The sequence below is a fragment of the Eutrema salsugineum genome, unplaced genomic scaffold, assembly GCF_000478725.1.
Source record: "Eutrema salsugineum unplaced genomic scaffold, Eutsalg1_0 scaffold_3, whole genome shotgun sequence".
Taxonomy (NCBI): domain Eukaryota; kingdom Viridiplantae; phylum Streptophyta; class Magnoliopsida; order Brassicales; family Brassicaceae; genus Eutrema; species Eutrema salsugineum.
The window spans coordinates 14,289,515-14,315,036 of NW_006256756.1; the positions used below are offsets into that span (position 1 = coordinate 14,289,515).

The 25,522-nt window shown below is 41.3% G+C and overlaps 1 protein-coding gene and 1 non-coding gene across 2 annotated transcripts in view; one reads left to right on the forward strand and one right to left on the reverse strand.

Moving 5' to 3' along the window:
- Positions 1-25,522, reverse strand: part of LOC112085465 — a gene marked incomplete at its 3' end in the record, with an annotated part of 112,297 nt that overhangs the window by 78,296 nt on the left and 8,479 nt on the right. Inside the window, 4 exon segments of the mRNA XM_024154680.1 lie at positions 5,887-6,597; positions 21,567-21,915; positions 21,918-22,310; positions 22,446-22,845. Coding sequence (XP_024010448.1) covers positions 5,887-6,597; positions 21,567-21,915; positions 21,918-22,310; positions 22,446-22,845 — 1,853 coding nt within the window.
- LOC112085719 lies at positions 844-950 on the forward strand. Its single transcript, XR_002899018.1, has one exon. It is a non-coding gene; the product is annotated as a small nucleolar RNA R71 (small nucleolar RNA).

The window sequence follows — 25,522 nt, forward strand, 5'->3', positions numbered from 1 at the left end:
CTTCCTGGAAGAATTCCACTTTGCCTCTTCATAGAATCGGCTGTTTGGGCAACTTGCACGTCTAGGTTTTTGACATGTGAAGATAAAGCTTCAAACTTCCCGTTCAGGTCATTGTACATGCAATCAACCGTCACGTTCATGTCTTTAGATGCTTTTTCGTTCGTTATAACGAGCTGTTGGATGGACTGTTCAAGTCTACCGATTTGTGAAGCTAGCTGGTTCGTCGTGACTCCTTGCTGTTGTACAAATTGATTGTTAAAACCCGTACCTTGGTAGTTATATTTCTGTCACGGTTGATAAGCTCCTGTCCCTCCGAAGTTTCCACCTTGGAACTTGTTTTGGAAGGATTTTTGCTGTGGTGGGTAGTACTGATCTTGAGGATTCTCCACATTTGGATTGCGGTAAGAGAGATTGTTGTAATTTGCATTCCGCAAGTTGTTGTTGAAGCCATTGTTGAAGCGATTTGGGTATGGTGCTTGTGCTCCTACATAATTCACCTCTTCTTCTTGAAAGGCTTGATTAATGTGATCGATATCACTAGAACCTTCATCTTCTGCGCCATTGTTGGTCTCACAAGCATGGATTGTGCGATTGTTGCTCTTCAAAATCTGGCTCATCATGTTCTTCAACTCGGTTATCTCCTTGTTGTCTGTTCCGGTTTGCTTCGTCGAGCGATCGTATTCAGGACAATCATTGCTATTGGCTTGAGCCAAATTTTTGGTGAGGGCTCTTCCTTGGGCTATCGTCTTTTGTCCAAAATCTCCATTGCTAGCTGTATCAAGTGAAAGTTTGTATTTTGGTTGCAAACCTCGGTAAAATGTGCTCAGCAGGCTTGATCCAGGAAATCCATGGTGAGGGCAATCACGTTCATACTCCTTAAAACGTTCCCAGGCTTCATAGAAAGCTTCAGTCGGTCCTTGCTGAAAGCTTGAGATCTTTGTTCCAAGGTCGACTTTGACTTAGTATAGAAGTGATTCAGGAAAGCAGTTTTACACTCTTCCCAAATAGTAATCGATCCTGCAGGCAAAGATTTCAACCAACAGTGAGCTTTTTCTGCTAATGAAAAAGGGAACAAATTACACTTTAAATAGTCTGCTGGAACTTGGTTTGTTCTCATCATGCTGCAGATTTCACCAATGAGATAATTTGAGGCTTGACTTCAAACTCATTCTGGTTCGGAAATGGAACTTGGATTGCAGATCGGTTCTGAAAATTTTGAGTAGGTGCATCAAAATAAGCTATGCGATGGTTCCTGGCTTGTCTTCGGTGTTGATTTGCTGGCTGCACAGGGCGGTTAGCGCGGCCATTCGGCTGCATTCCTTGGTGGTCACCATCGGCTGCATTGATGGGTGCATCAAGGTCTTCCCGTTTTTCTCTCTCGCGATTCTGGTGGTTTCTCGGAGGAACCTCATCCTCCTCTTCATCTCGCCGAGCATGATCACCTCCTCTGTGATCATTCTCTTCATTTTCTCCATGTTCGGACCCGTATTGGTCCATATTTAAAGCTTGGTTAACAGGATCTCCAGGCTAGTCATCGTTGGCCATTCCTTGCGTTCGTCTAAGTCTTCGAAGTTCTCTTTCGTGTCTGTCTATCTCGTCTAGAAGTGGAATTTTTCTACAGGTCTGCGCCTGGTATTCATGCAATTCAGAGAAAAAAAAAAGAAGGGAAAGATAATTCAGCAAAACTTTAAGAAATAACTAGAGATCAGGTGTCTAGAACAGAAGTTAAAACAAGAAAAATAGCAAAAGGCAGCGAAACAGATCCCCGGCAACGGCGCCAAAAACTTGATGCGTGTCAACTGCATGAGGGAAAAATATCGAACTAAAGCAAATAAATCTATCCTAAGGAACAAGTAGAATAATCGAATGAAAAGGAAGCAAAGCAAGCAAAATATCGAACTAAAGCAATTGAAATGCAGATCTAAATAGGCAAGTAAAAATCGATTGGTTTGTAAACTATGGCTAAAAACGCTGAGCTTTTGGGAACTCTACAGGGATCATAATCGGTTTTAACACTAAGGTAGATAGATAGGGATTGACGGATATCGATATATAGGGTTATAGAGCTAGAGTACGGCGGTATGACTACGTCACTGTTGTGATCATAACCAACTGTTTCTCGCAACCCTGACCAGTAGGTTTCAACGGGAAGTCGAAATCATCATTGGTTTTAATAAAAGTAATCAAAAACAGTAAAGAAAAGAGATGAAGAAAGCTTCTCTATTTAAGAACAATCTTCTACAAAAATCGCATTAAAAAAAACGGCTAAAGGAAAAACGACCTAAATGACAAGTATTTATAGTCTTCAATACTCCATGGTCTCTAGGGTTTCAGAATTGAGGCTGAGAATGACTTTGGGCTTCAGAAATATGGGCTTTAGTTCGGAGTTAGCCGGCCGCGGTCGGGAATGACGTGACCGCAGGAAATAGGTGGATGGCTGCGGTCGGAAGGCTTGTGACCGCGGGGAATGGGCTGTTGGCCGCGGTCGCGTGACTTGCTGGCCGTCTTTGAGTGGCTCTGGGGCTAATGGAATATCTTGAGATCCAACCGTTGGAATGTCTCCAAACCATGTGCATTTGAAAGCTGGTTGATTCTTCTATAAGTTGTCCAATTTTGAGGGTGATCAGACGGTGAGAAGGTCTTCGTGTCTCCATGAGAGTTCTGAGGGTCTGCATTTATCCAAAAGAGTCTTTTTGTTCCAATTTGTGCCTCTTTATCCCAAATTACCTGAAAAGTCTTTTAAAATCCGAAAACATAGAAATCCTTTGAAAACCTTTGAAAATAGAGTAAAACCACCTGTAAAAGACATTAAAGTGATCCATAAAAATGGTCAAAATCCGGTGTTATCAGCTAAACTAATCTTTGCTCTAGTAAAAACTTGATGTGGTGTTTGTCGAGGGTGTCAAGTTTTACCCTAAATGAAATCAATAGCCGCAAGTGCACAGCTGATCGATTGTAGTAATTAGGGATCGAATCCACAGGGAAGGAGGATCTTTCCTGCAAAAGCCTTCGAAAGGAAGTCTAGAACCAGGCGAGTTTTGTGAGGGTTTTGGTGGTGTGTTTAAAACGTAGAAACGAATCCTAAAGAGAATATACGGTAATTAAAATGACCTAATAACTAAACTTAACGAAAACGGGTAAAAACGAGAAAAGCGGCTAACCTAATTGCTTAAATGAAAATCGATTAAAAGAGTAAAGATACTAGACTAAAGCTTGAATGAAAATTGGTGTAAATCTATAAGAAAAGAGGCGTTGGGGTTCAGGGAAGTTTTCTCAGGGATATGAACGATTTAAAACATTGCTAGAGAGTAAATTTGATAAGATCTTAGCTTAAACTTTTCGAACTGGAGACGTATGAATACGCCACTGTCGTGATCATAGACAACTATCTCTCTCAACCCTGGAAAAGAATAGATGCATTATGTTTAAGACTCGTCAGCATTCACAAATCGCCCATAGGTAGGTTTCCACTCCTATGTTTGTTATGCTCTCCCAAACTAGATCTGACACCGGATGAACACTTTCGCGTCACCAAGCATCTGGATCAGATTGTAGTTCATGACGCTACTCTCATGCAGTAAAAACGAATTCAGAAGAAAAAGTTCTAAGATTCGGCTGAAAAGCCAATGGAATTCTCACCGAACATATATAACCCCATCGAAAATCTCTTAGACCCAACAATAAAACTACTCAGACATGATAAACGAAATCAAAAACATAGTATTAAAAGGTAGAATAGAAATCGAAATTGAAAAGAAAGAACAAAGGTTCAAGAGACAGATCTCTCTCCCTAAAATCTAAAAACAAAGCTTAAAGTAAAATTTCTGTAAAGTATTTCGTCTCACTTCTTATCCTCTTAAAAACGACCTAAATGAATTGTATTTACAGTCTCCAACACTCTCAGTGTGATAATCTTGGAAAGAATGGTAAAGAAAATAGAAAATTTGAAATGTTTAAGTGAACTTATCGTGCTGGAGAGTGCTGCTCGTCTTTTTTTGTTTGTTCTTCCTTATTGAAAACCTGAAATTTAATGAAACAGAAACAAAGCAATGGAAATAGAAAATAAAGGTCAAAGGGAAATAGATAAAATACCAAGTGGGTTGCCTCCCACTAAGCGCTTGTTTCAAGTCGTTAGCTTGACATTGTTGCTCAATTAGACTTAACCGGGGTCGTGACACTCTTTGGTCTCATCATTGGCCGATGATGGATTAATCAAAAACATCACTTCTCTTTCGTCTTCGGTTTCTTCAGCCAGATATGGCTTTACACGCTGTCCATTCACTGTAAATGAGTTTCCGGTTCTGTCCCACAGGACAATGGCTCCGTATGGCTTGACTTCCTTTATCGTGAAGGGTCCTGACCGTCTTGAACGTAATTTTCCTGGAAAAAGCTTAAAACGAGAATTGAAAAGAAGAACTTTATCGTTAGGAGCAAAAGTTCTATGAATAATCTTCTTATCATGATATGCTTTAGTCTTCTCCTTGTAGATCTTCGAGTTTTCGTAAGCATTGTGTCGGATTTATTCTAACTCGTGAAGTTGAAGTAGTCTTCTTTCTCCAGCTGTTTTCAGGTTCATGTTCATCTCCTTGATAGCCCATTGCGCCTTATATTCTAGTTCTACTGGAAGGTGACATGCTTTTCCGTAAACTAGGTTTAATGGTGTTGTTCCTAATGGTGTCTTGAATGCTGTTCGATATGCTCATAATGCGTCGTCAAGCTTTGTAGACCAATCCTTGCGATGAACTGCAGTTGTTTTCTGAAAAATCGACTTGATTTCTCTGTTTGAGATTTCTACTTGACCGCTGGTTTGGGGATTGTATGGAGAAGCAACTTTATGTGTGACTCCATTCTTTCTAAGAAGATTTTCGAAAACTCTGTTTGATGAAGTGTGATCCTCCGTCGCTTATCACAATTCTAGGAACTCCAAAACGCGGGAATATTACCGATTTAAACAGCTTCATGATGACTTTTACATCACTGGTGGGACTAGCGACTGCTTCAACCCACTTAGAGATGTAGTCTACTGCTACTAAGATTTATTGGTTTCCAAAAGAAGTAGGAAAGGGTCCCATAAAATCTATTCCCCAGACATCGAAAATTTCGACTTCGAGAATAAAATTTTGAGGCATCTCATTCCTTTTGCTTATGTTACCCATCCTTTGGCATTTATCGCATCGCGATATATAAGTTTGGGTATCTTTGAACAAAGTAGGCCACCAGAAACCTGCTTGTAAGATTTTTGAAGCAGTTTTGAAAGTTGCGAAGTGTCCTGCGTAAGACGAGCTATGGCATCCGAATAAAATTCCTTCCATCTCTTCTTCAGCCACGCATCTTCGGAATAACCCATCAGCACATCTCTTATAGAGATAGGGTTCATCCCAAAAATAATGTCTTACGTCTTTCAGAAACTTTTTCTTCCTATAACCAAAGAATTGTGGTGGTTCTACATCAGCTGCTAGGTAATCCGCTATGTGTCTAAACCATGGGGTGTTGAAAGCATCTGCTCGTCGCATTAGTGGACGTGGTGGTGTGGTATTGGCATTGAGGGTAATATATATTGCATAGATGTTTTCTTCATGCAAACTGTCATTTAAAGGCAATCTTTCTTCAACTTGAATTCGTGAAAGATGGTCTGCAACTCCATTATCTGCTCCTTTCCGATCTCGAATTTCGATATCGAATTCTTGCAGTAGGAGGATCCATCTTATCAACCGAGGTTTAGCGTCTTTCTTAGACATTAAATACTTGATTGCAGCATGATCAGTATGAACTACGACCTTAGATCCTACGAGATAAGAACGGAATTTCTCAAATGCAAAAACGACAGCTAGAAGGTCTTTCTCTGTTGTATCATAATTGCATTGAGCTTCGTCAAGAGTTCTGCCTGCATAGTAGATTACGTGCAGTTTCTTATCGTTTCTTTGGCCAAGCACTGCTCCGACTGCATAGTCACTTGCATCGCACATGATTTCGAATGGGAGTTCCCAATCAGGTGCTTGCACGACTGGAGCGGAAACAAGGGCTTCTTTGATCTTATGAAACGCGGCTAAGCACTCATCATCGAACTCGAAGTTCATTTCCTTGCAAAGCAAACGCGTAAGAGGTCTAGCTATTTGAGAAAAATCTTTAATGAATCGCTTATAGAATTCTGCGTGTCCTAAGAAACTATGAATTCCTTTTACGTTTGTGGGTGGTTGTAGGCTTGTCATGACTTCGATTTTAGCCTTGTCAACTTCAATACCTTTTCCGGAAATTCTGTGTCCAAGCACGATTCCGTCTCGTACCATGAAGTGACATTTTTCCCAATTTAATACTAAGTGCTTATCTTCATATCTTTGCAGAACTTTACCAAGATTGCCTAGGCATTTTTCAAAAGAAGATCCATAGATGGAGAAATCATCCATGAACACTTCCATGAAATCCTCAATAAAATCTGTGAAGATCGACATCATGCACCGCTGGAAGGTAGCAGGTGCATTACACAATCCAAAAGGCATACGTCTGTAAGCGAACGTGCCATATGAACAAGTGAATGTCGTTTTTTCTTGATCCTTCGGACGAATAGGAATTTGGAAAAATCCGGAGTATCCATCAAGGAAGCAATAGTAGGGGTGATTAGCTAATCTTTCTAGCATTTGATCTATGAAGGGAAGTGGAAAATGATATTTCCAAGTTGCTGCATTCAGTTTCCGGTAATCGATGAACATACGATGTCCAGTTATTGTTCTTGTTGCGATCATTTTATCTTTATCATTTTTAATGACAGTGACTCCTCCTTTCATTGGAACAACATGAACTGGGCTAACCTAAGTGCTATGTGAGATAGGAAAGATTATTCCAGCTTCTAAAAGCTTCATAATCTCCTTCTTGATAACATCCATGAGATTAGGGTTCAGTCTCCTTTGACTTTCGATTGAGTTTTTAGCATTATCCTCTAGATTAATCTTGTGCAAACAAAGATCTGGAGAGATTCCAGGTATGTCATCAAGCGAATATCCTAAGGCTTTTCAATGCTTTCTCAGCTCAGTCAACAGCATTGTGGTTACTTCTTCCGTCAAACCAGAGTTTATTTTGACAGGATAAGTAGAATTTGGTCCAGGGAAGGCGTACTTAAGTCCAACGGGAAGAGGTTTAAGCTCGACTTGAGGGGTTTAAGCTCGCTCCAAGGATCATTAATTGCTGCAGCAGTATCTTTAGGAGGTGAAGAAATTTTTGTTTGGTCCTTAAGATCTAGATAGTTCAGAGGTTTTCTATAAGTTTCGGATTTATCAAGCATACGTGCGCACTCAACTCAAAATTTCTTCAAGGAAATTGCGTTCATATTTTGCGGGTGAAAGCATGACACTTAAAGGGTTGTCTAGAAGCAGATCTTCATAGACTTCCTCAATAATTCCGTCTAACTCATCAACCCAACAAAGAAGAAGCAGGACTAGAAAGCTGTGATAACACCGTATTTTGACCACTTTTATGGATCATAATTATATCTTATGCAGGTGTTTTAACTCTGTTTTCAATGGTTTTTAAAGTTTTTTCAATGTTTTAGAGTTTCAAAAGACTTTACAGGAAACTTGGGCAAAAGATATGCAATTTGGAACAAATGAGCAATTTTGGATAAATGCAGGCCGTCAGAAGTATGATAAGCGATGAAGACCTTCTCACCGTCTGATCACGCCCAAAATTTAAGACAACATAGAGGATCCAACAAGCTTTCTAATGCACTTGGTTTGGAGACAAACCAACGGTTAGATCTTCAGATATTCCCGATGCAAGAATGACAGAAAATGCAGTTCCGGAAGATAGCCATGTGCCGGGACCGCGGCCAACACCCATTTTCCCGCGGGTAGAGCCACTGCGACCGCAGAATTTGGTCGTTCACTTTCCAGACGACTTAATTATAGTCCAGATCAATTCTTTTCATTATTTTTGAAGCCCTAAGTGTCCAGGACACCGCCAGAAGCTATAAATACCCTCTTTAGGTCATTATAAAGAAGGGGAGACGAATAGAAACACATACTAGAGAGAGAGAGAGAGTTTGTGTGGAACCCTAGAGGCCGCCGCTGTCGATCCGGAAGAAGGAGCCGCCGCTGGAGAGCATCATCGCGCCTCCACCTGCAACTCTGTTCTTTGTTTTTCTTCCTTCTTTTCTTTAGTTTCCTGCACTCTCAATTTCGTTTATGATGCTTTGTTACAATATGTTTGAGTAGTTACCCTGTTGGGTTTAAAGGGATTGTTCAAAGGGAATTTCATGTGTCTTTGCTTATGAATCGATAGATTTAGGATTTATAATCTTCTAGATGTTCTTCGTTTGCCTTTAATCTTATTGCGTGATTCTTTGCTGGCCACTTAGAAGCCGATCTGCTATGATATGTTGCGAAAGTTTTCATTGATTGTCTGAACTAGGGTGAAACGAGAAATTATTCTATAGGAGTGGAAACCTACCTATGGGCGAGCTGTGAATGTTGACGAGTCTTAAACATAATGCATCTTTTCCCTTCCAGGGCCAGAGTGGAAACCTAATGGTCAGGGTTGCGAGAGATAGTTGTCAATGATCATGACAGTGGCGGATTCATACGTCCGTGACTCGAGTTCTAAGAACTTACTAGAATCAATATTAAGAGCTCTGTTCATCCTTTAGATTTATTATCGATTTATTCACTTCTAGTTTTCAAAACCCTTTTCAAAACCCTTTTTAAAACCCTTTTTAAAACTCTTTTCTAAACCTTTTCAAATCCCTTTTTAAAATACATATATAGAAATCGCACAACCTATCCAAAACCCGTTTTTCGTCTTAGAAATCGTTTACTAATTCTGGTTCTAAGGTTATGCAGGGCCAGAGTGGAAACCTACTGGTCAGGGTTGCGAGAGATAGTTGTCTATGATCATGACAGTGATGAATGAGGTGGAGTGGGGATTGGTGAGGTGGAATGAGGTGAAGTGGGTGGCTTGGGGTCGGGTTTGATCTCTAGGACCATTTGCCGCGGTCAGGAGCCACGCGACCGTGGCAAACCGGTGCTCGGCCGTGGTCAGTAAGATGCGGCCGCGGTCGAACATGTGTTTCCCGCGGTCAGAACACATGCGACCGCGGGGGCTTATATCGCGGCCCGTTCCTGCTTCTCCTTAGTTCCTGCTGGGCCGAGCAGTCAGGGACCATCCTTCTTTTTGGTTTTTTTTTGTTTTTTGATTTTTTTTTTGATTTTTTTTTTTTTTGTTTTATAAGAAACACCTGAAACTAAGAAAAACAAAAAGATCAATAGAAAAAGAAAGAAAAATCCTAAAGAAAACAATACCTAAATGGGTTGCCTCCCATTAAGCGTTTCTGTTTTAATTCGTTTAGCTCGACTTTTGGTGTTGGACGTTGCTTAGTCCAATGAAGAAGACCTTGTCCTGAGACAAGTCTTTTTCGACATCTCCTTGCTTTGCCTAGCAGGTTCTTCGTCACTCCAAAGCTCTTCTTCAAATTCTTCTGTTGGAAAACGTTTTCCTGCTTTGCTGTTGTATGGGACAGCTTCTGTGAAGACATCTTTGTCGATATTAGCAAATGAAATCCTCCGGTTTGGCCAGTCCATTATAGCTCCAGAAGTTGCTAGAAAAGACCATCCGAGAATCACTGGATATGTTGCGTCTCTCGTCTCGACAATATAGAAGTCGGCAGGCACTATGCAAACTTCTATTCTCAAAGGAATTTCATGAGCTATTCCTTGAGGTGTTGCATTGGAATCATCAGCTAGACTAATCTTTGCTCTAGTCCTGCGCAGGTGTTTAATACCAAGTCTCAAAGCAATTCCCTCAGACATCATGTTAAGACAAGCTCCAGAATCACAAAGCACGTTTTTTAACATTTCTCCTCTAATAGAACAAGAGATAAGAAACTGACCTACACCTTCGATTTTGTGAAGTGTTCGAACATGTTTACCTCTTCTTGCATGGTTGAACAAGTCTTCTATCTCAGGGATTGATTCCTTGCTCTCACAGAAGTAGTGGCCTATCATGAAATCCTTGCAAGCTCTGGCAAAGGTGATTCCTTCAGGCAAATTTCCAACCACATCATTGAATTCGTCGAGCTTTTCTTTGCTGATTTTGTTGGTGTAGTGGCTGCAGTCTTCAGGCTTTTTGAGGTGAATCGCATAGACAGCTTCTTCTGGTGTTGTCATGTATCGAGCTCGCGTAAAATATCTATGGATATCCTCTTTAGACTCCTTGCAGTACCTGAAAAAGACTTGCAAACGACCAAGCTTCCAGATTTCATCAAAGCTTAGGTGAGCAGGAATGACCTGACTACGTTGTTGAACTCCATTAGCTTCTCTCTACTGATGTTGTTTGTGATCCATTGAATTTCTCCTGAACTGTCCTCTGAGGTATATCCTGCGTTTGGATCTTTTACAAACAACCCATACTCTTCATCTTCAAAGTGTTGCTCTTCATACTCATCTTCACAAGACAAGGCCATGTTGCAGGGCCATGACTTGTCCTCGTCTTCAGATCTTTGGGTGCTGATGGAGCAAATCAGTTGTTGATGGAGTGGTTTAGTCATCGCAGGAGGTGTATCAGACGCACTGTTGCTTGTATGAGCTGAACGGGACTGTTTTGGAACGTTTTTCCGGTTGGCCTTGACTGCAGGTGACGCGACCGCGGGAAAACGACCATGGGCCGCGGGTAGACCTAACACGACCGCGGGAGAAGGCTTCTTGGCCGCGGTCGAAAGCGATGCGACTGCGGGGAAGTGTCTCCAGGTTGATTTGCTGCTGTTCCTTGCTCCTTTGCTTCCTCAATGATCTCCTGGGTCTTCTGGCTTGATGTACTTCCTCTCTGGGGTTGAGCCTTTAGTTTTGATTGCTGTAATCTGCTCTCCAAGTCCTTGTATGATCTCTCAACCTTTTCTTCAACTTCATCAAGAGCATAGACAACTTTGTCCATGGTTGAGTCAAGCTCTTCGGTTTTGTCAATGACTTTGTAAACCTTCTCTGAAACTTCGACTGTAAAGTCATAAGACTCGTTCTTTGCTTCGTTTAGGGCTTTGTGCACATCATCAAGTTTGAAATCCAGGTCCATGACTTTGTTTTTGGTGTTGCGGAGCTCATAGGTGTGCTTTGCTTGCTCTTCCTCCATGTTGTCGAACCTGTTAGCGATCATAGCTGCGTCCTTGGTTGCTCGTTCTTTTATTGAATTGACTTGTGAGGCTAGGTCATCGATCTTCTCATTGAAAAGTTTCGATATCCCGTCAATCCTTTCGTTTAGAGCGGCTGTAGCAGTTGCTTGAGCTTCTATGAATTTCTTGATCACGCCTTCGAGCTGACTCAATCGGTTGCTGAGCTGGACGTTCTCATCTCGGTGGAGAATCTGGTGAGGTAGGCGATACATAGGATATCTAGGGTTTGCCATTGGAGGTATGTATGGCTTGTTCTGGAACGTTCTGTAGTCTTCAGTTCGAATTTCTTCGTAGAGATTGCGTAAGTACTGCTTCTCTCTGCGTCGGGTGGCTTGAGGAGTGTTATAGAAACCTTCCTCATAGTGTGTATTTCGATTTATAGGATCCATATCTTTTGAAATGGAAACAAAATAACCGAAAAATGGAAATATGCAGAAAAAGGGGTTCTAGAGTCGATTTACCAACCTTTCATGGGGTTTTGCGAAAAAGAAAACACGTGCCTTCCCCGGAAACGGCGCCAAAAACTTGATGTGGTGTGTCGTGTGTCGAGGGTTGTCAAGTTTTACCCTAAAAGAAATCAATAGCCGCAAGTGCACAGCTTATCGATTGTAGTACTTAGGGATCGAATCCACAGGGAAGGAGGATCTTTCCTGCAAAAGCCTTCGAAAGAAATATAAAGTAAGGAAGTCTAGAACCAGGCGAGTTTTGTGGGGGTTTTGGTGGTGTGTTTAAAATGTAAAAACGAATCTTAAAGAGAAAATACGGGAATTAAAATGACCTAATAACTAAACTTAGCGAATTCGAGTAAAAATGAGAAAAACGGCTAACCTAATTGCTTGAATGAAAATCGATTGAAAGGGAATGAAAATAGTAAACTAAAGCTTGAAATAAAACGGTGTGAATCTATAAGAAAAGCGGCGCTGGGGTTCAGGGAAGTTTTCTCAGGGGTACGAACGATTCAAAACATTGCTAGAGAGTAAATTTGATAAGATCTTAGCTTAAACTTTTCGAACTGGAGTCACGGACGTATGAATACGCCACTGTCGTGATCATAGACAACTATCTCTCTCAACCCTGACCAGTAGGTTTCCACTCTGGCCCTGGAAAAGAAGAGAGGCATTATGTTTAAGACTCGTCAGCATTCACAAATCGCCCATAGATAGGTTTCCACTCCTATGTTTGTTTTGCTCTCCCAAACTAGATCTGACACCGGATGAACACTTTCGTGTCACCAAGCATCTGGATCAGATTTTAGTTCATGACGCTACTCTCATGCAGTAAAAACGAATTCAGAAGAAAAAGTTCTAAGATTCGGCTCAAAAGCTCATGGAATCTTCACCGAACATATAAATCCCCATCGAAAATCCCTTAGTCCCAACAATAAAATTACTCAGACATGATGAACGAAATCAAAAACATAGTATTAAAAAGTAGAATAGAAACCGAAATTGAAAAAGAAAGAACAAGGGTTCAAGAGACAAATCTCTCTCTCTCTAAAACCTAAAACTTAAAAAGTATTCTAAAACAATAAGAAGATATGAGGGCATATGAATTAGGGTTCGTAAAACATGTATTTATAGTGCTCAAGACATCTCTAGGGTCTAGGGTTCTGGAATCAAGGCTGGGAAAATGATATGGGCTTCGGAAATGGGCCTTCAGGGTTGAAGTTAGCTGGCCGCGGTCGGGATGAGTGTGACCGCGGGAAATGGGTGGCTGACCGCGGTCGCGGTGGTTCTTACCGCGCGAAATGCTCTGTTGGCTGCGGGTGGAAACGCTTGCCGGCTGGATTACGGGACATCTTTCTCTTCGCGTATCTTTTGGTTGAACCATTGGATTGCCAAGCTGTAAAGTGTGCTGGAAAGCTGATACTTCCATCTATAAGATCTCCAGATTGGAGCTGGATCAGACGGTGAGAAGGCCTTCAATCAGGGGTGAACTTCTGACGGTTTGCTCTGAGCGAAATCTGGTTTTCTATCTATTTTGTTAAGCTTTTCCCTAAGTTACCTGAAAAGAGTCTTAGAACTACAAATACTAGAAAAATGTAATAAAAGTACTTGAAAGCAATTAAAAACATAGAAAACGTATTTCAAAACGATCCATAAAAGTGGTCAAAATACGGTGTTATCACCCTTTAAACCCAACTGGGTAACTACTCAAACATATTGTAACAAAGCATCATAAACGAAATTGAGAGTGCAGGAAACTAAAGAAAAGAAGGAAGAAAAACGAAGAACAGAGTTGCAGGTGGAGGCGCGATGATGCTCTCCAGCGGCGGCTCCTTCTTCGGGATCGACAGCGGCGGACTCTAGGGTTGCACACGAACTTTCTCTCTCTATAGTATGTGTTTCTATTCGTCTCCCCCTCTTTATAATGACCTAAAGAGGGTATTTATAGCTTCTGTGGTGGTCCTGGACACTTAGGGCTTCAAAAATAACGAAAGGAATTGATCTGGGCTTTAATTAAGTCGTCTGGAAAGTGAACGACCAAGTTCCGTGGTCACGGTGGCTCTACCCGCGAGAAAATGGGTGTTGGCCGCGGTCCCGGCACATGACTCTCTTCCGGAACTGCATTTTCTGTCATTCTTGCATCGGGAATATCTGAACTAAGCGTTGGATTGTTTCCAAACCAAGTGGATTAGAAAGCTGGTTGGATCCTCTATGTTGTCTCAAATTTTGGGGGTGATCAGACGATGAGAAGGTCTTCATCGCTTATCATACTTCTGACGGCCTGCATTTATCCAAAGTTGCTCATTTGTTTCAAATTGCATATCTTTTGCCCAAGTTTCCTGTAAAGTCTTTTGAAACTCTAAAACATTGAAAACACTTTAAAAACCATTGAAAACAGAGTTAAAACACCTGCATAAGATATAATTATGATCCATAAAAGTGGTCAAAATACGGTGTTATCAACTCCCCCAGGCTTACCTTTTGTTAGTCCTCAACCAAACTTAAGTCAGAAAAGAAATTTTTGAAAAATCGCAGGAACTAAACAATATCTCAGTGACCGTCCTTCTAAACCATAACTAATCATGAAACATCTAATTGGATCTAGTCTAGAAAATTCTCACCAAACTACAAGTAAAACTAGTCCGTTAATCCGTCATGCGAAAATCTACACACTTAGATCTAACTTCCAGTCAACTAGCTCTTTACATTCATTAAGTATATTGGTGAATTCTCATCAAAGGAATTATTCAGGGTAGACGGCGTTTGGCAGTAAATGCTATTTAAGTGGTGGAGTTAAAGTGTTTCGGGTTACCTGAAGATCTGGAGGATGCAAGATATTATGCAAAACCGCAAGAGAGAGAAGGACCTGTTGATGACTGATAGACAAGACTTATTGGGTCTCAGGACTATCAATCCCCTTGTCAAAGTAGCATAAAAGAGGTTGTCAATCCAAGAATGTGGTGATAGACACTAAGCTATGTGATCAGTTTCTCAATTCAAGTGGACAAGTGAGATTTTGAATGATTAATGATAGCTAAATACTTGAAACAAGATTAATGAGTAAAGAAGTTATCAAACAAGAACTAAGTAATGACAAGTGATATGATTATGAAATGATGGAGGCATGAGATTCTAGACATGATAGTTGGCTAGGGTGCTTTGGTGCTAAACTAGGAATGCTAATGACAATGATGAGACATGATTCAAATGATTAAGATCTCTAATTTAGATTAATCCTCTCATGAAGGTATTAACCCCTACACTAATCCATTTTCAAACCAAATCATCATTTGTGAAATATGAATCAGTATGCATTAATAAACAGTTCTAAATGATCATTCAAGCAAATAACAATACATCATCATGCAGCAAATGCTTAAACCTCTAATACAGCTCTTTCAGGAATTCATCAAACACTTTTGGTGCATGAAATTCTCAGAATCTAGATCTCAAGTGATATGCAAGGATATAGCCTAGAGAACAGCTGTTTAGAGAGATGAATCAATGAATCTAGCCCTAAGCACTCCTAATCTAACACTTTAGCACCCTAACCTACACATCTAGAATCCCATTAAGGTGACTACTCACTAATCATACTAATCTCTCTTAAACCTTTGCAAGTTGAGAAGATTAGCATGATTAATGATGAGAAATGGAGATGGATATGATAGATTAAGAAGAAAACAGCTTTAAACACAAAGATCTCTCAAACTTTCTTGATTAAACACTTAAAAATCGATATTTCTCTTCTTAAGTGGAGTCTTTCACAAAAGAGGCAAGAGACAAAAGGGAATAAAGCATAAGTCCTTTGGAGAAAAACCCTAAAATCTATATATAGTTCTCTAAAAACGAATCGGGTCAGCCCGGAACAAACCGGGTACTGACCCGGCTTTGGTAGGTAAAGGTGAGGTTTGCCACGGTCTAGCAGGTCTTGGACGAACCGTGGCATGTGACCGTGTTAAAACCCGAAGCTTCTGTTCTTGGACGGATATTGGTGCCACGGGCTCCCTCTGGTCGTGATGCATGGCCATGTCAAACGCCGAAGGATTGCATAAAGTTGCCACGGCTAAATCTCAAGCCGTGGCGTGTGGCCGTGTCAAGAGCCGAAGGATTGCATAAAGTTGCCACGGCCAAGTCTCAAGCCGTGGCATGTGGCCTTGTCAAGTCCTGAACGTCTTAAGGATCATGAGTGTTGTCTTGCCATGGTCAAGTGTAGACCGTGGCATTACCTCGTGGCAATTCCCGAATGCAAGTAAGATCATGCCGCGACCAAGTCTATCTTGACACGGTCAAGTGTAGACCGTCATGTGGAGACCGTGTCAAACCCCGAAGAAATGCAATCAAATGCCACGGTCAGATATGCACCGTGGCCTTCCACCGTGCCATCCTTCCCTTAGCATAATTTCAAGGCCTTAATATGGGTTATCAATCTCGCAGCATTCAGGGCTCCTCGGACAACTTCACATTCATGGGAGAGTAGCTTCCAGGATATTGGTCCAAATGGTGTGATTCCAGTTTCAGTTGACAGAAGACTCAGACTTCTTCAACTTTGGTGAAGGGCTCTAGCTCAGGTGACGTCGGCAAAGGCTCCCTTCCGCCAGTTCTTTGACGCGCGTTGCTTTGGTCTTTTATCAGCTCCGAGAAATGCACTGCGTCCGATCGCCGTACCTTTCAGCTCACAACTCCAAATAAGACGATCTCAAGTGTTATGGAAACTAGACTCGAGCCTCTTCGTTCTTGATGAAGACTCCGGAAGGTGAATCGCATTGCAAGTCCTTCGTCCCACGCGATCAAAGTGAGGGCGTTGTCTGCGCCAAACCATCTGTCCGAGTTGTTGCACACAGGTGAGGGTTCCTCCATGATCTAAGCTCCAAGTTTCTCCAAAAAGTCTCCAAATGACCTGAGAACACTCCAAAAATGCAGGACACTCTAGGACCTAATGCAAATCCTAGACAAAGCAAGAACCAAGGACAAACTCTAACAAAACTAGCTAAATGTATGCATGAGACTCAATCTTTGGACAAAAATGCAATCCTAAATATGATGAATATATCAACTCCCCCACACTTGTCCTTTGCTTGTCCTCAAGCAAAAAAGAACAAATGAGAGAGAGAGGTTGAATGCATGGGAGTTCATATTTCTTTAAAGAGAGATCATCATTAAAAAAATTTAAAGCTCATTATTCAAGTCATCAATTCTACGCTGCAATGCAAACTGGTTTACTCATAAAAATTAGCCATACTTGTCACCAAATGAACCAAACTCAAGCACCAACGTTCACAAGCATTCCTAACCTCAACCTTTTGACATTCATTTAAAGTATCAAGTGGATCATGTTCATGCAAATCAAGTGAATTCATTTGGCTTGGGACTGGGTCTTGAGATTAAAATGATCTCAATCAAGTAACTGGTACTCCATGCAAGGGGATCACTCAAAAATTAGTAGACTTTAGTAAAATGCTAAGGGTAAAAAGCAATGGATGCATACAAAGATAGAACTACATCTACCCCACACCCAAAATGCTTTTCACACTCAACTTTAAACCTCTCAAGATTATTTCTCTAGTCTACTCACCCCAAATGGCATTTTACCCTTGACACTCAATCAGCTCTCATCACTCTCTTCATTTCATTTCTTAGGGGAATGCTTTCTTTAACAACCACTTAGTGAGTTTCTTTTCCTTTAACACACAAGCTCTTCTTTAATCCAGCCTCTTTTTGAATCTTTTCTCTTTTTTTTTTTATGAGACTCTTTTCATTTCAACACATGAGCTTTACATTTCGGCACACACTCACTTTCTTTCATTTAAGTATTCATTCCCCTAACCAATCTAGTTCTTTCCACTTTCATCACTCATATTTTTTTTTTCTTTTCAGCTCACACACTCAAAACCAATGCCCTCACTTTCACCTAAACCTAGACTAGCCCTTGATGTTGGACTAGTATCTACATGCAGCACTATCTTTGTCGCTCTAAACCCAACACTTTTTACCAAGTCTACTAGAAACAAGGCCTCACAAATCATGCACACAAGAAGGGTGTTTAGGCTTCAAAGAAAGGTTTGGCTAAAGGCAGGGAACTGTCTCAAGATGAGAGATCAGCTATTTGAGCTAGCAAGAATGATAAAAAGGATAAGAAAGCTCAAATATGTATATGGTACCCATGAATTCACAATGATATGCACAAACATGATAATTAGATGTCAAATTCACGGGTTCTCACTTAAGCAAGGTTGAGGCTATTCACAACTTGATTCAGCTAGCACAAAAGTATTGAGACACCAGTCCAAAGCATGGTTCACACTTGATTTCATACCAGTTTTGCAATGCCTTAAGGGACCAAGTTCTTAAAATGATGCTCTCTTCAAGAAAAAAAAATCTATCATTACTCCCATTTGCATATGATGCAACCTATATGAAAATGCAAACTAGACTCAACCTAAAATGTGAATGCAACTACATGAGCTATTTTTTTTTTAATGCACTTAGATGAATGCAAAATGAGACTCAAAGTGAAAAAGAAAATAAGAGCAGAATAAACATGATTAGTAAACACAAAACTCCTCCCCCACACTTAAATAACACAGTCCCTTGTGTTATAAAAGCATGAAGGAGAAGTGCAAAGCAAAATCACAAAATGCAAAGAGAAAATAAGCTAAGTTATATGCATATTTACAAAGATGGAGTGTTTACCTCAATCACTGAGGTCGGATCCCAGATAATGGGATGGATTGGAGGTTGAGCAGGATGGAGTTGAGTATCTAGGTGGGCTGCTCTCAGGTGAGTCTGGTAGGAACGCTGTGGCCGGGTTGATCCAGTCTTCTTTTCCTGGTGGGAACACAAGGCCTTGATCTGCTGAGCTTTCTCCCACCTCTTCTCTTGTATCTCGTTTGGGTGAGGTGGCTGGAGCTGTGAGTTTCTTCACCTTCTTCTTTAGTTGCCTAACACAGTCAACTAGCTTGTGGATCGTTTTGTCTTGCCATTTGCACCATTTCTGAAGGCTGTTAACTCGTGAATACAGCTTCTTTGTGTGATACTCAGGTTCACCCCAAAAATAAGGATCAAAATGGTACTGGCCTGCTCCCATCCTTCTTTCAAATCTCTTGGCTCCTCATTCTCACAACCGGCAGCTCTAGCTGTGCTCTGCTCTTCAACTGGCTCTTTACCCTTGGATCCTGCAGTCCTCTTGCATTTGCGAATTGGAGGGTCAATGGCTGGGTTGTAGAGCTGATCCTTTAGAACAGTAAAGGAGACATTGTGCCTTTCTGTGAGAGTGGTGATGGCTGGGTGTGGCAACAGAACTTGGACCTTCTCATTTTGTAAGAGCTTGAAGGTGTACAAGAAGTTTTCACCATTGCTGTCTGTTAAAAACCCAACCTTGGTGAGGGTAGCTTCATCAATCAACTCAGGCTTGACCTCAACATCATAAAAGACAAAACCTCTTGCTTTCAGAATCTTTGTCACTAACCATCCATTGTGCAACTTAGTGAGCTTCTGTCTTTTACCCTCACTCCAAGCAATGTCTTTGTATATCAGCATATGGCGTGCCAAGAATGCACCACCAGAAGGGATGTAGTGTGGGAGATGAAATTCTCTCTTGCTCTTAAAATGACTGAAGAGAGGATGTAGACCCATATCCAGTAGCTCCATGTCAGCTAGATGCACTACACCATCATTGTGTTTGGTAAAAAACATTTGGCAAAGCACTTTGTGAGCATAGCGGATGGTTGGGTTTCTTATCCATGAACTCTTGTATCCCACAGGTCAGTAATCATGTGATCAGGGTATGTGAACTTCAGTGTCTTATCCTGTGCATGTCTTTCAAAGGAAAAGATCTCATCTAGTTCCTTGAAGCTTACATGGTATTGTGTACCATTGACTGTGAACTCTATGTGCCCAAGACCATTTCCCTCTTTGATCCTCTGATCTCTGGGGCCATATCCACAAACTTCAAGGGATGCAAGGAACTCTTGTGTTACACCATCATGAGCCACATCTTTCATCTCAAAGAATCCAGCAAATCCCATGTTGTTAAAAATGAGCTGAACCTCTTCAAGAAGCCCCATCTTTTTCAGCAGCTCCATATCAGGGAACTTGGTTTGCAACACCTTTACATCCTTGAACATAGCAAAGTAGTCATCAAAAGTTGGTTCTTTGTCTTCTGGTTCTGGTTTTGTCTTTGCTTTCTTAATCGGCTGCAATGCTACTTCAGGATCACTCTATGTTTCATCTTCATCCTCAGCCACAGCCACCTCTTTTCCTTTCCTTTGAACAGCTTCAACCAGCGCCAGTTCTTTACCAGAATTCCTTGAAGTAGAAGCTTTGGTTTTCTTTGGTGCAGCCACATCCTTTACTTTCTTCTCAGCTGGATTCTTTGGCTTTCTTTGCTTCTTCTGTTTCTTAACAACTTTATGCCCAAAAGGTAGAATCTGATCCTCTGAAGCTCCAGCTCTCTCTTTTTTCGATTTCTCCATGGCTGCTGTTCTTTTTGTTCCTCCCATCCTGCATTTTCTCAAACAGCTGTGAGCACCAAGGCAAGAGAACAACAAAAGATTTCCAAAAATTCACCAAGTACAGGGTGGCACAGATCGATCTCACTAGAAAAGAACGTGTCTTTAGCTGGTTAAAAACTCAATAAACCCAAGGCAATGGCAAGAAGCAATGCACACAAAGAGTTCAGCTTGAAACACAATTTCTAGAAAAAAAATCAAAATAGTTGATGAATTTAAAGAGATTTCTCAAAAATTCCAAGAACAGGTCATTCTCAAGCAAGATCCATGTATTTCCTATCCATTCTACTTGCACAACATTCACAAAATGATTCCAAGGTATCAAGCGGCCTATTAAAATCGATTCCATGTGTTTCTTGTTCATGAACAGTACATCAAGACATGGAAAAGGTGAGTTTTAACAGACAAAAATACCTTGGAATCTTCAAAGTTCGAGTGAAAAACGAATGTGCAGCAAGAAACTAGACAGGAATACGAGTTCAATGCAGTTGGAATTCCTCAATTTGGTTCAAGAACTAGAGATATATGAGTGTTGTAAGTTCAAGAAATGAGGAGAATGAGGCAAACTCGTGTGAGGAAGAAGACCATGGTGGGGAACAGCTGTAAAGGGCGCGTCTTTGACCGGTCAACGTCCGTACGGTCAAGACTTTTCAAAATTCTTTGCCGCGCCTTGTTGACCGTGGCACGTGACCGTGTCAAACACCAAGAGTTTCCTTGTTTCTGCCGCGGTCTGGAGCGTCCCATGTCAACTGACTGTGGCAAACCCCGAAGATCTGCTTCTTTTCCAACATGTGCCATGGCCAAGCCTTCTCCTCGTGGCAAACTCATCGTGTCAAGCACCGAATGCATGGTTCCTTCATCTCTTGATTGCCGCGGCCGGCATCAGTCCCGTGTCTCTTGACCGTGGCAAACGCCGAAAGATGTGTCTTCTTGCCACGGTCACACTTCTAATCGTGATTCCTCTACCGTGACTTAACTAAAAAGCTTGCCACGGTTGAAATTGGACCGTGGCAGGCTACCATGCTCAGGGCCGAACATAAACCTTTGCCCACTCCCTCATTCTTTTTCAACTTGCATTCACTTTCCAAGATCCCATCAAAACATCCTAAAACATAAAAAAGAAAGAAAGAAAAAGATTAAAAGCATATTTACAAAATTTAAGCTTGGGGTATCTCCCAAGAGCACTTTGTTTAAAGTCTCTAAGTTTGACTTTGGAAACCTGTTTACCAGGCTGGTGGTGGATCAAGAAGGGGAACTGTTGTAGCTTCCTCCTTCCTTTGTGAGACCAGGTAATGCTTGATCCTTTGGAAATTTACCACAAACTCTTGACCATTCTTGCCTTCTAACACAACAGCTCCATATGGCCTGACCTCAAGAACTTTAAAGGGACCAGACCATCTAGACTTAAGTTTTCCAGGAAACAACTTAAGCCTAAAGTTGAACAGCATCACTAGATCACCTTCCTTGAACTCCCTTTTCAGAATCTTTTGGTCATGCAGAGCCTTGGTCTTTTCTTTATAAATCTTGGAGCTCTCAAAAGCCCCAAGCCTGATCTCTTCAAGTTCATGGAGTTGCATGACCCGTTTCTCTTGTGCTGTCTTGATATCAAAGTTCACCAACTTCACAGCCCACAAAGCCTTGTACTCCAGCTCAACAGGAAGGTGGCAGCTCTTCCCATATAACAGATTGAAAGGTGATGTCCCAATTGGAGTTTTAAAGGCAGTTCTATAAGCCCACAATGCATCATCTAGCCTTTTGCTCCAATCTTTTCTGCTTGAGCTAACAGTCCTCTCAAGAATGGCCTTGATCTGTTACTAGATACTTCAACCTGGCCACTAGTTTGAGGATGATAAGGAGTAGCTACCTTGTGTTTCACTCCATGCTTTCTCAGCAATCCTTCCAAAGTCTTGTTCACAAAATGAGATCCTCCATCAGAAATGACAACCCTGGGTACTCTAAATCTTGGGAAGATAATGTTCTTGAACAACTTCACCACTACCTTGGAATCATTGGTAGGGGAAGCAATGGCCTTAACCCATTTGGATACATAGTCCACAGCAACTAGTATATACTGATTCCCATAAGATGAAATGAAAGGCCCCATGAATTCAACTCCCCAGCAATCAAAGATTTCAACCTCTAGAATTGGATTTTGAGGCATCTCACTCCTCTTTGATATGTTCCCATGCCTCTGACAAGCATCACATGATGAAACAACTAGCTGAGCATCTTTGAACATTGTGGGCCACCAAAACCCACTCTGAAGAACCTTGGTCACAGTCTTGAATGCTCCCATGTGACCCCCAAAAGCTGAACCATGACATTCTTGCAACACATGTGGCATCTCCTCCTCAGCAAGACACCTTCTATACAGCTGATCTTTGTTCAGGACATACAAGTAGGGCTCATCCCAATGGTATCTTTGGACATCTCTGAAGAACTTCTTCTTGTGGTAAGGATCAAGTTCAGGTGGTTCCACTCCACAAGCAAGAAAGTTCACAATATCAGCAAACCAGGACATTCTCTTTTCTTGGATGCTATCCACTTCTTCCAACTCCAAATAAGAGTGGAGCACCATCAATGATTCCTCAAGAAGACTGTCATTAAGAGGGACTTCAGAGTCTACTCTCAACCTAGAGAGATGGTCTGCAACTCCATTCTCTATACCCTTTTTGTCCTGTACTTCCATATCAAACTCCTGAAGTAGAAGAACCCATCTCAATAGTCTTGGCTTAGCATCTTTCTTTGTCTCAGGGCTATCAATCCCCTTGTCAAAGTAGCATAAAAGAGGTTGTCAATCCAAGAATGTGGTGATAGACACTAAGCTATGTGATCAGTTTCTCAATTCAAGTGAACAATTGAGATTTTGATTGATTAATGATAGCAAAATACTTGAAACAAGATTAATGACTAAAGAAGTGATAAAACAAGAACTAAGTAATGACAAGTGATATGATTATGAAATGATGGAGGCATGAGATTCTAGACATGATAGTTGGCTAGGGTGCTTTGGTGCTAAACTAGGAATGCTAATGACAATGATGAGACATTATTCAAATGATTAAGATCTCTAATCTAGATTAATCCTCTCATGAAGGTATTAACCCCTACACTAATCCATTTTCAAACCAAATCATCATTTGTGAAATATGAATCAGTATGCATTAATAAACAGTTCTAAATGATCATTCAAGCAAATAACAATACATCATCATGCAGCAAATGCTTAAACCTCTAATACAGCTCTTTCAGGAATTCAGCTCTTGGTGCATGAAATTCCCAGAATCTAGATCTCAAGTGATATGCAAGGATCTAGCCTAGAGAACAGCTGTTTAGAGAGATGAATCAATGAATCTAGCCCTAAGCACTCCTAATCTAACACTTTAGCACCCTAACCTACACATCTAGAATCCCATTAAGGTGACTACTCACTAATCATACTAATCTCTCTTAAACCTTTGCAAGTTGAGAAGATTAGCATGATTAATGATGAGAAATGGAGATGGAGATGATAGATTAAGAAGAAAACAGCTTTAAACACAAAGATCTCTCAAACTCTCTTGATTAAACACTTAAAAATCGATATTTCTCTTCTTAAGTGGAGTCTTTCACAAAAGAGGCAAGAGACAAAAGGGAATAAAGCATAAGTCCTTTGGAGAAAAACCCTAAAATCTATATATAGTTCTCTAAAAACGAACCGGGTCAGCCCGGAACAAACCGGGTACTGACCCGGCTTTGGTAGGTAAAGGTGAGGTTTGCCACGGTCTAGCAGGTCTTGGACGAACCGTGGCATGTGACCGTGTTAAAACCCGAAGCTTCTGTTCTTGGACGGATCTTGGTGCCACGGGCTCCCTCTGGTCGTGATGCATGGCCATGTCAAACGCCGAAGGATTGCATAAAGTTGCCACGGCTAAATCTCAAGCCGTGGCGTGTGGCCGTGTCAAGAGCCGAAGGATTGCATAAAGTTGCCACGGCCAAGTCTCAAGCCGTGGCGTGTGGCCGTGTCAAGTCCCGAACGTCTGAAGGATCATGAGTGTTGTCTTGCCACGGTCAAGTGTAGACCGTGGCATTACCTCGTGGCAATTCCCGAATGCAAGTAAGATCATGCCGCGACCAAGTCTATCTTGACACGGTCAAGTGTAGACCGTCATGTGGAGACCGTGTCAAACCCCGAAGAAATGCAATCAAATGCCACGGTCAGATATGGACCGTGGCCTTCCACCGTGCCATCCTTCCCTTAGCATAATTTCAAGGCCTTAATATGGGTTATCAATCTCGCAGCATTCAGGGCTCCTCGGACAACTTCACATTCATGGGAGAGTAGCTTCCAGGATATTGGTCCAAATGGTGTGATTCCAGTTTCAGTGGACAGAAGACCAGACTTCTTCAACTTTGGTGAAGGGCTCTAGCTCAGGTGACGTCGGCAAAGGCTCCGTTCCGCCAGTTCTTTGACGCGCGTTGCTTTGGTCTTTTATCAGCTCCGAGAAATGCACTGCGTCCGATCGCCGTACCTTTCAGCTCACAACTCAAAATAAGACGATCTCAAGTGTTATGGAAACTAGACTAGACCCTCTTCATTTTTGATGAAGACTCCGGAAGGTGAATCGCATTGCAAGTCCTTCGTCCCACGCGATCAAAGTGAGGGCTTTGTCTGCGCCAAACCATCTGTCCGAGTTGTTGCACACAGGTGAAGGTTCCTCCATGATCTAAGCTCCAAGTTTCTCCAAAAAGTCTCCAAATGACCTGAGAACACTCCAAAAATGCAGGACACTCTAGGACCTAATGCAAATCCTAGACAAAGCTAGAACCAAGGACAAACTCTAACAAAACTAGCTAAATGTATGCATGAGACTTAATCTTTGGACAAAAATGCAATCCTAAATATGACAAATTATGAATATATCAATGACCACAGATTTTCAGTCACTTCTCCTTTGCCAAATGTTGCTGTATAATCTTCCTCCTTTGTTGTAAACAGCTGTTCGCCCAGACTTATATCTTTTCCGGGAATCATAAAGATAATCTCCAAAACTCCAAATAATCGAAATCAAGCTTGCTTCAAGTATAAAATCCGATCCTCCTAGACTCTCTTAGGTTTTAAATTTCCTTTCCCTTCTTATTTTTCTTTTCTTTTTCGTTTTTTTTTATATAGAGAGTCTAAGGGATGAGGCCTTCAAGGAAATAGCGTAGAAGTACACTGGTCTAATTCATCATAGTAATGTTTATTGTGTTCCTGGTTTGAAAAATGTTTGAAAAACATTTTGAAAACGATTTTTGAAAAACATTTTATGTGTCCAAAACAAACTCAAAACAAATCAAATTTCATTAGTGACGGATGAACATCCTCCCCCAGACTTATCTCACACTGTCCTCAGTGTGATAAATATTGGAAAGAATGGTAAAGAAAATAGAAAAGTTGA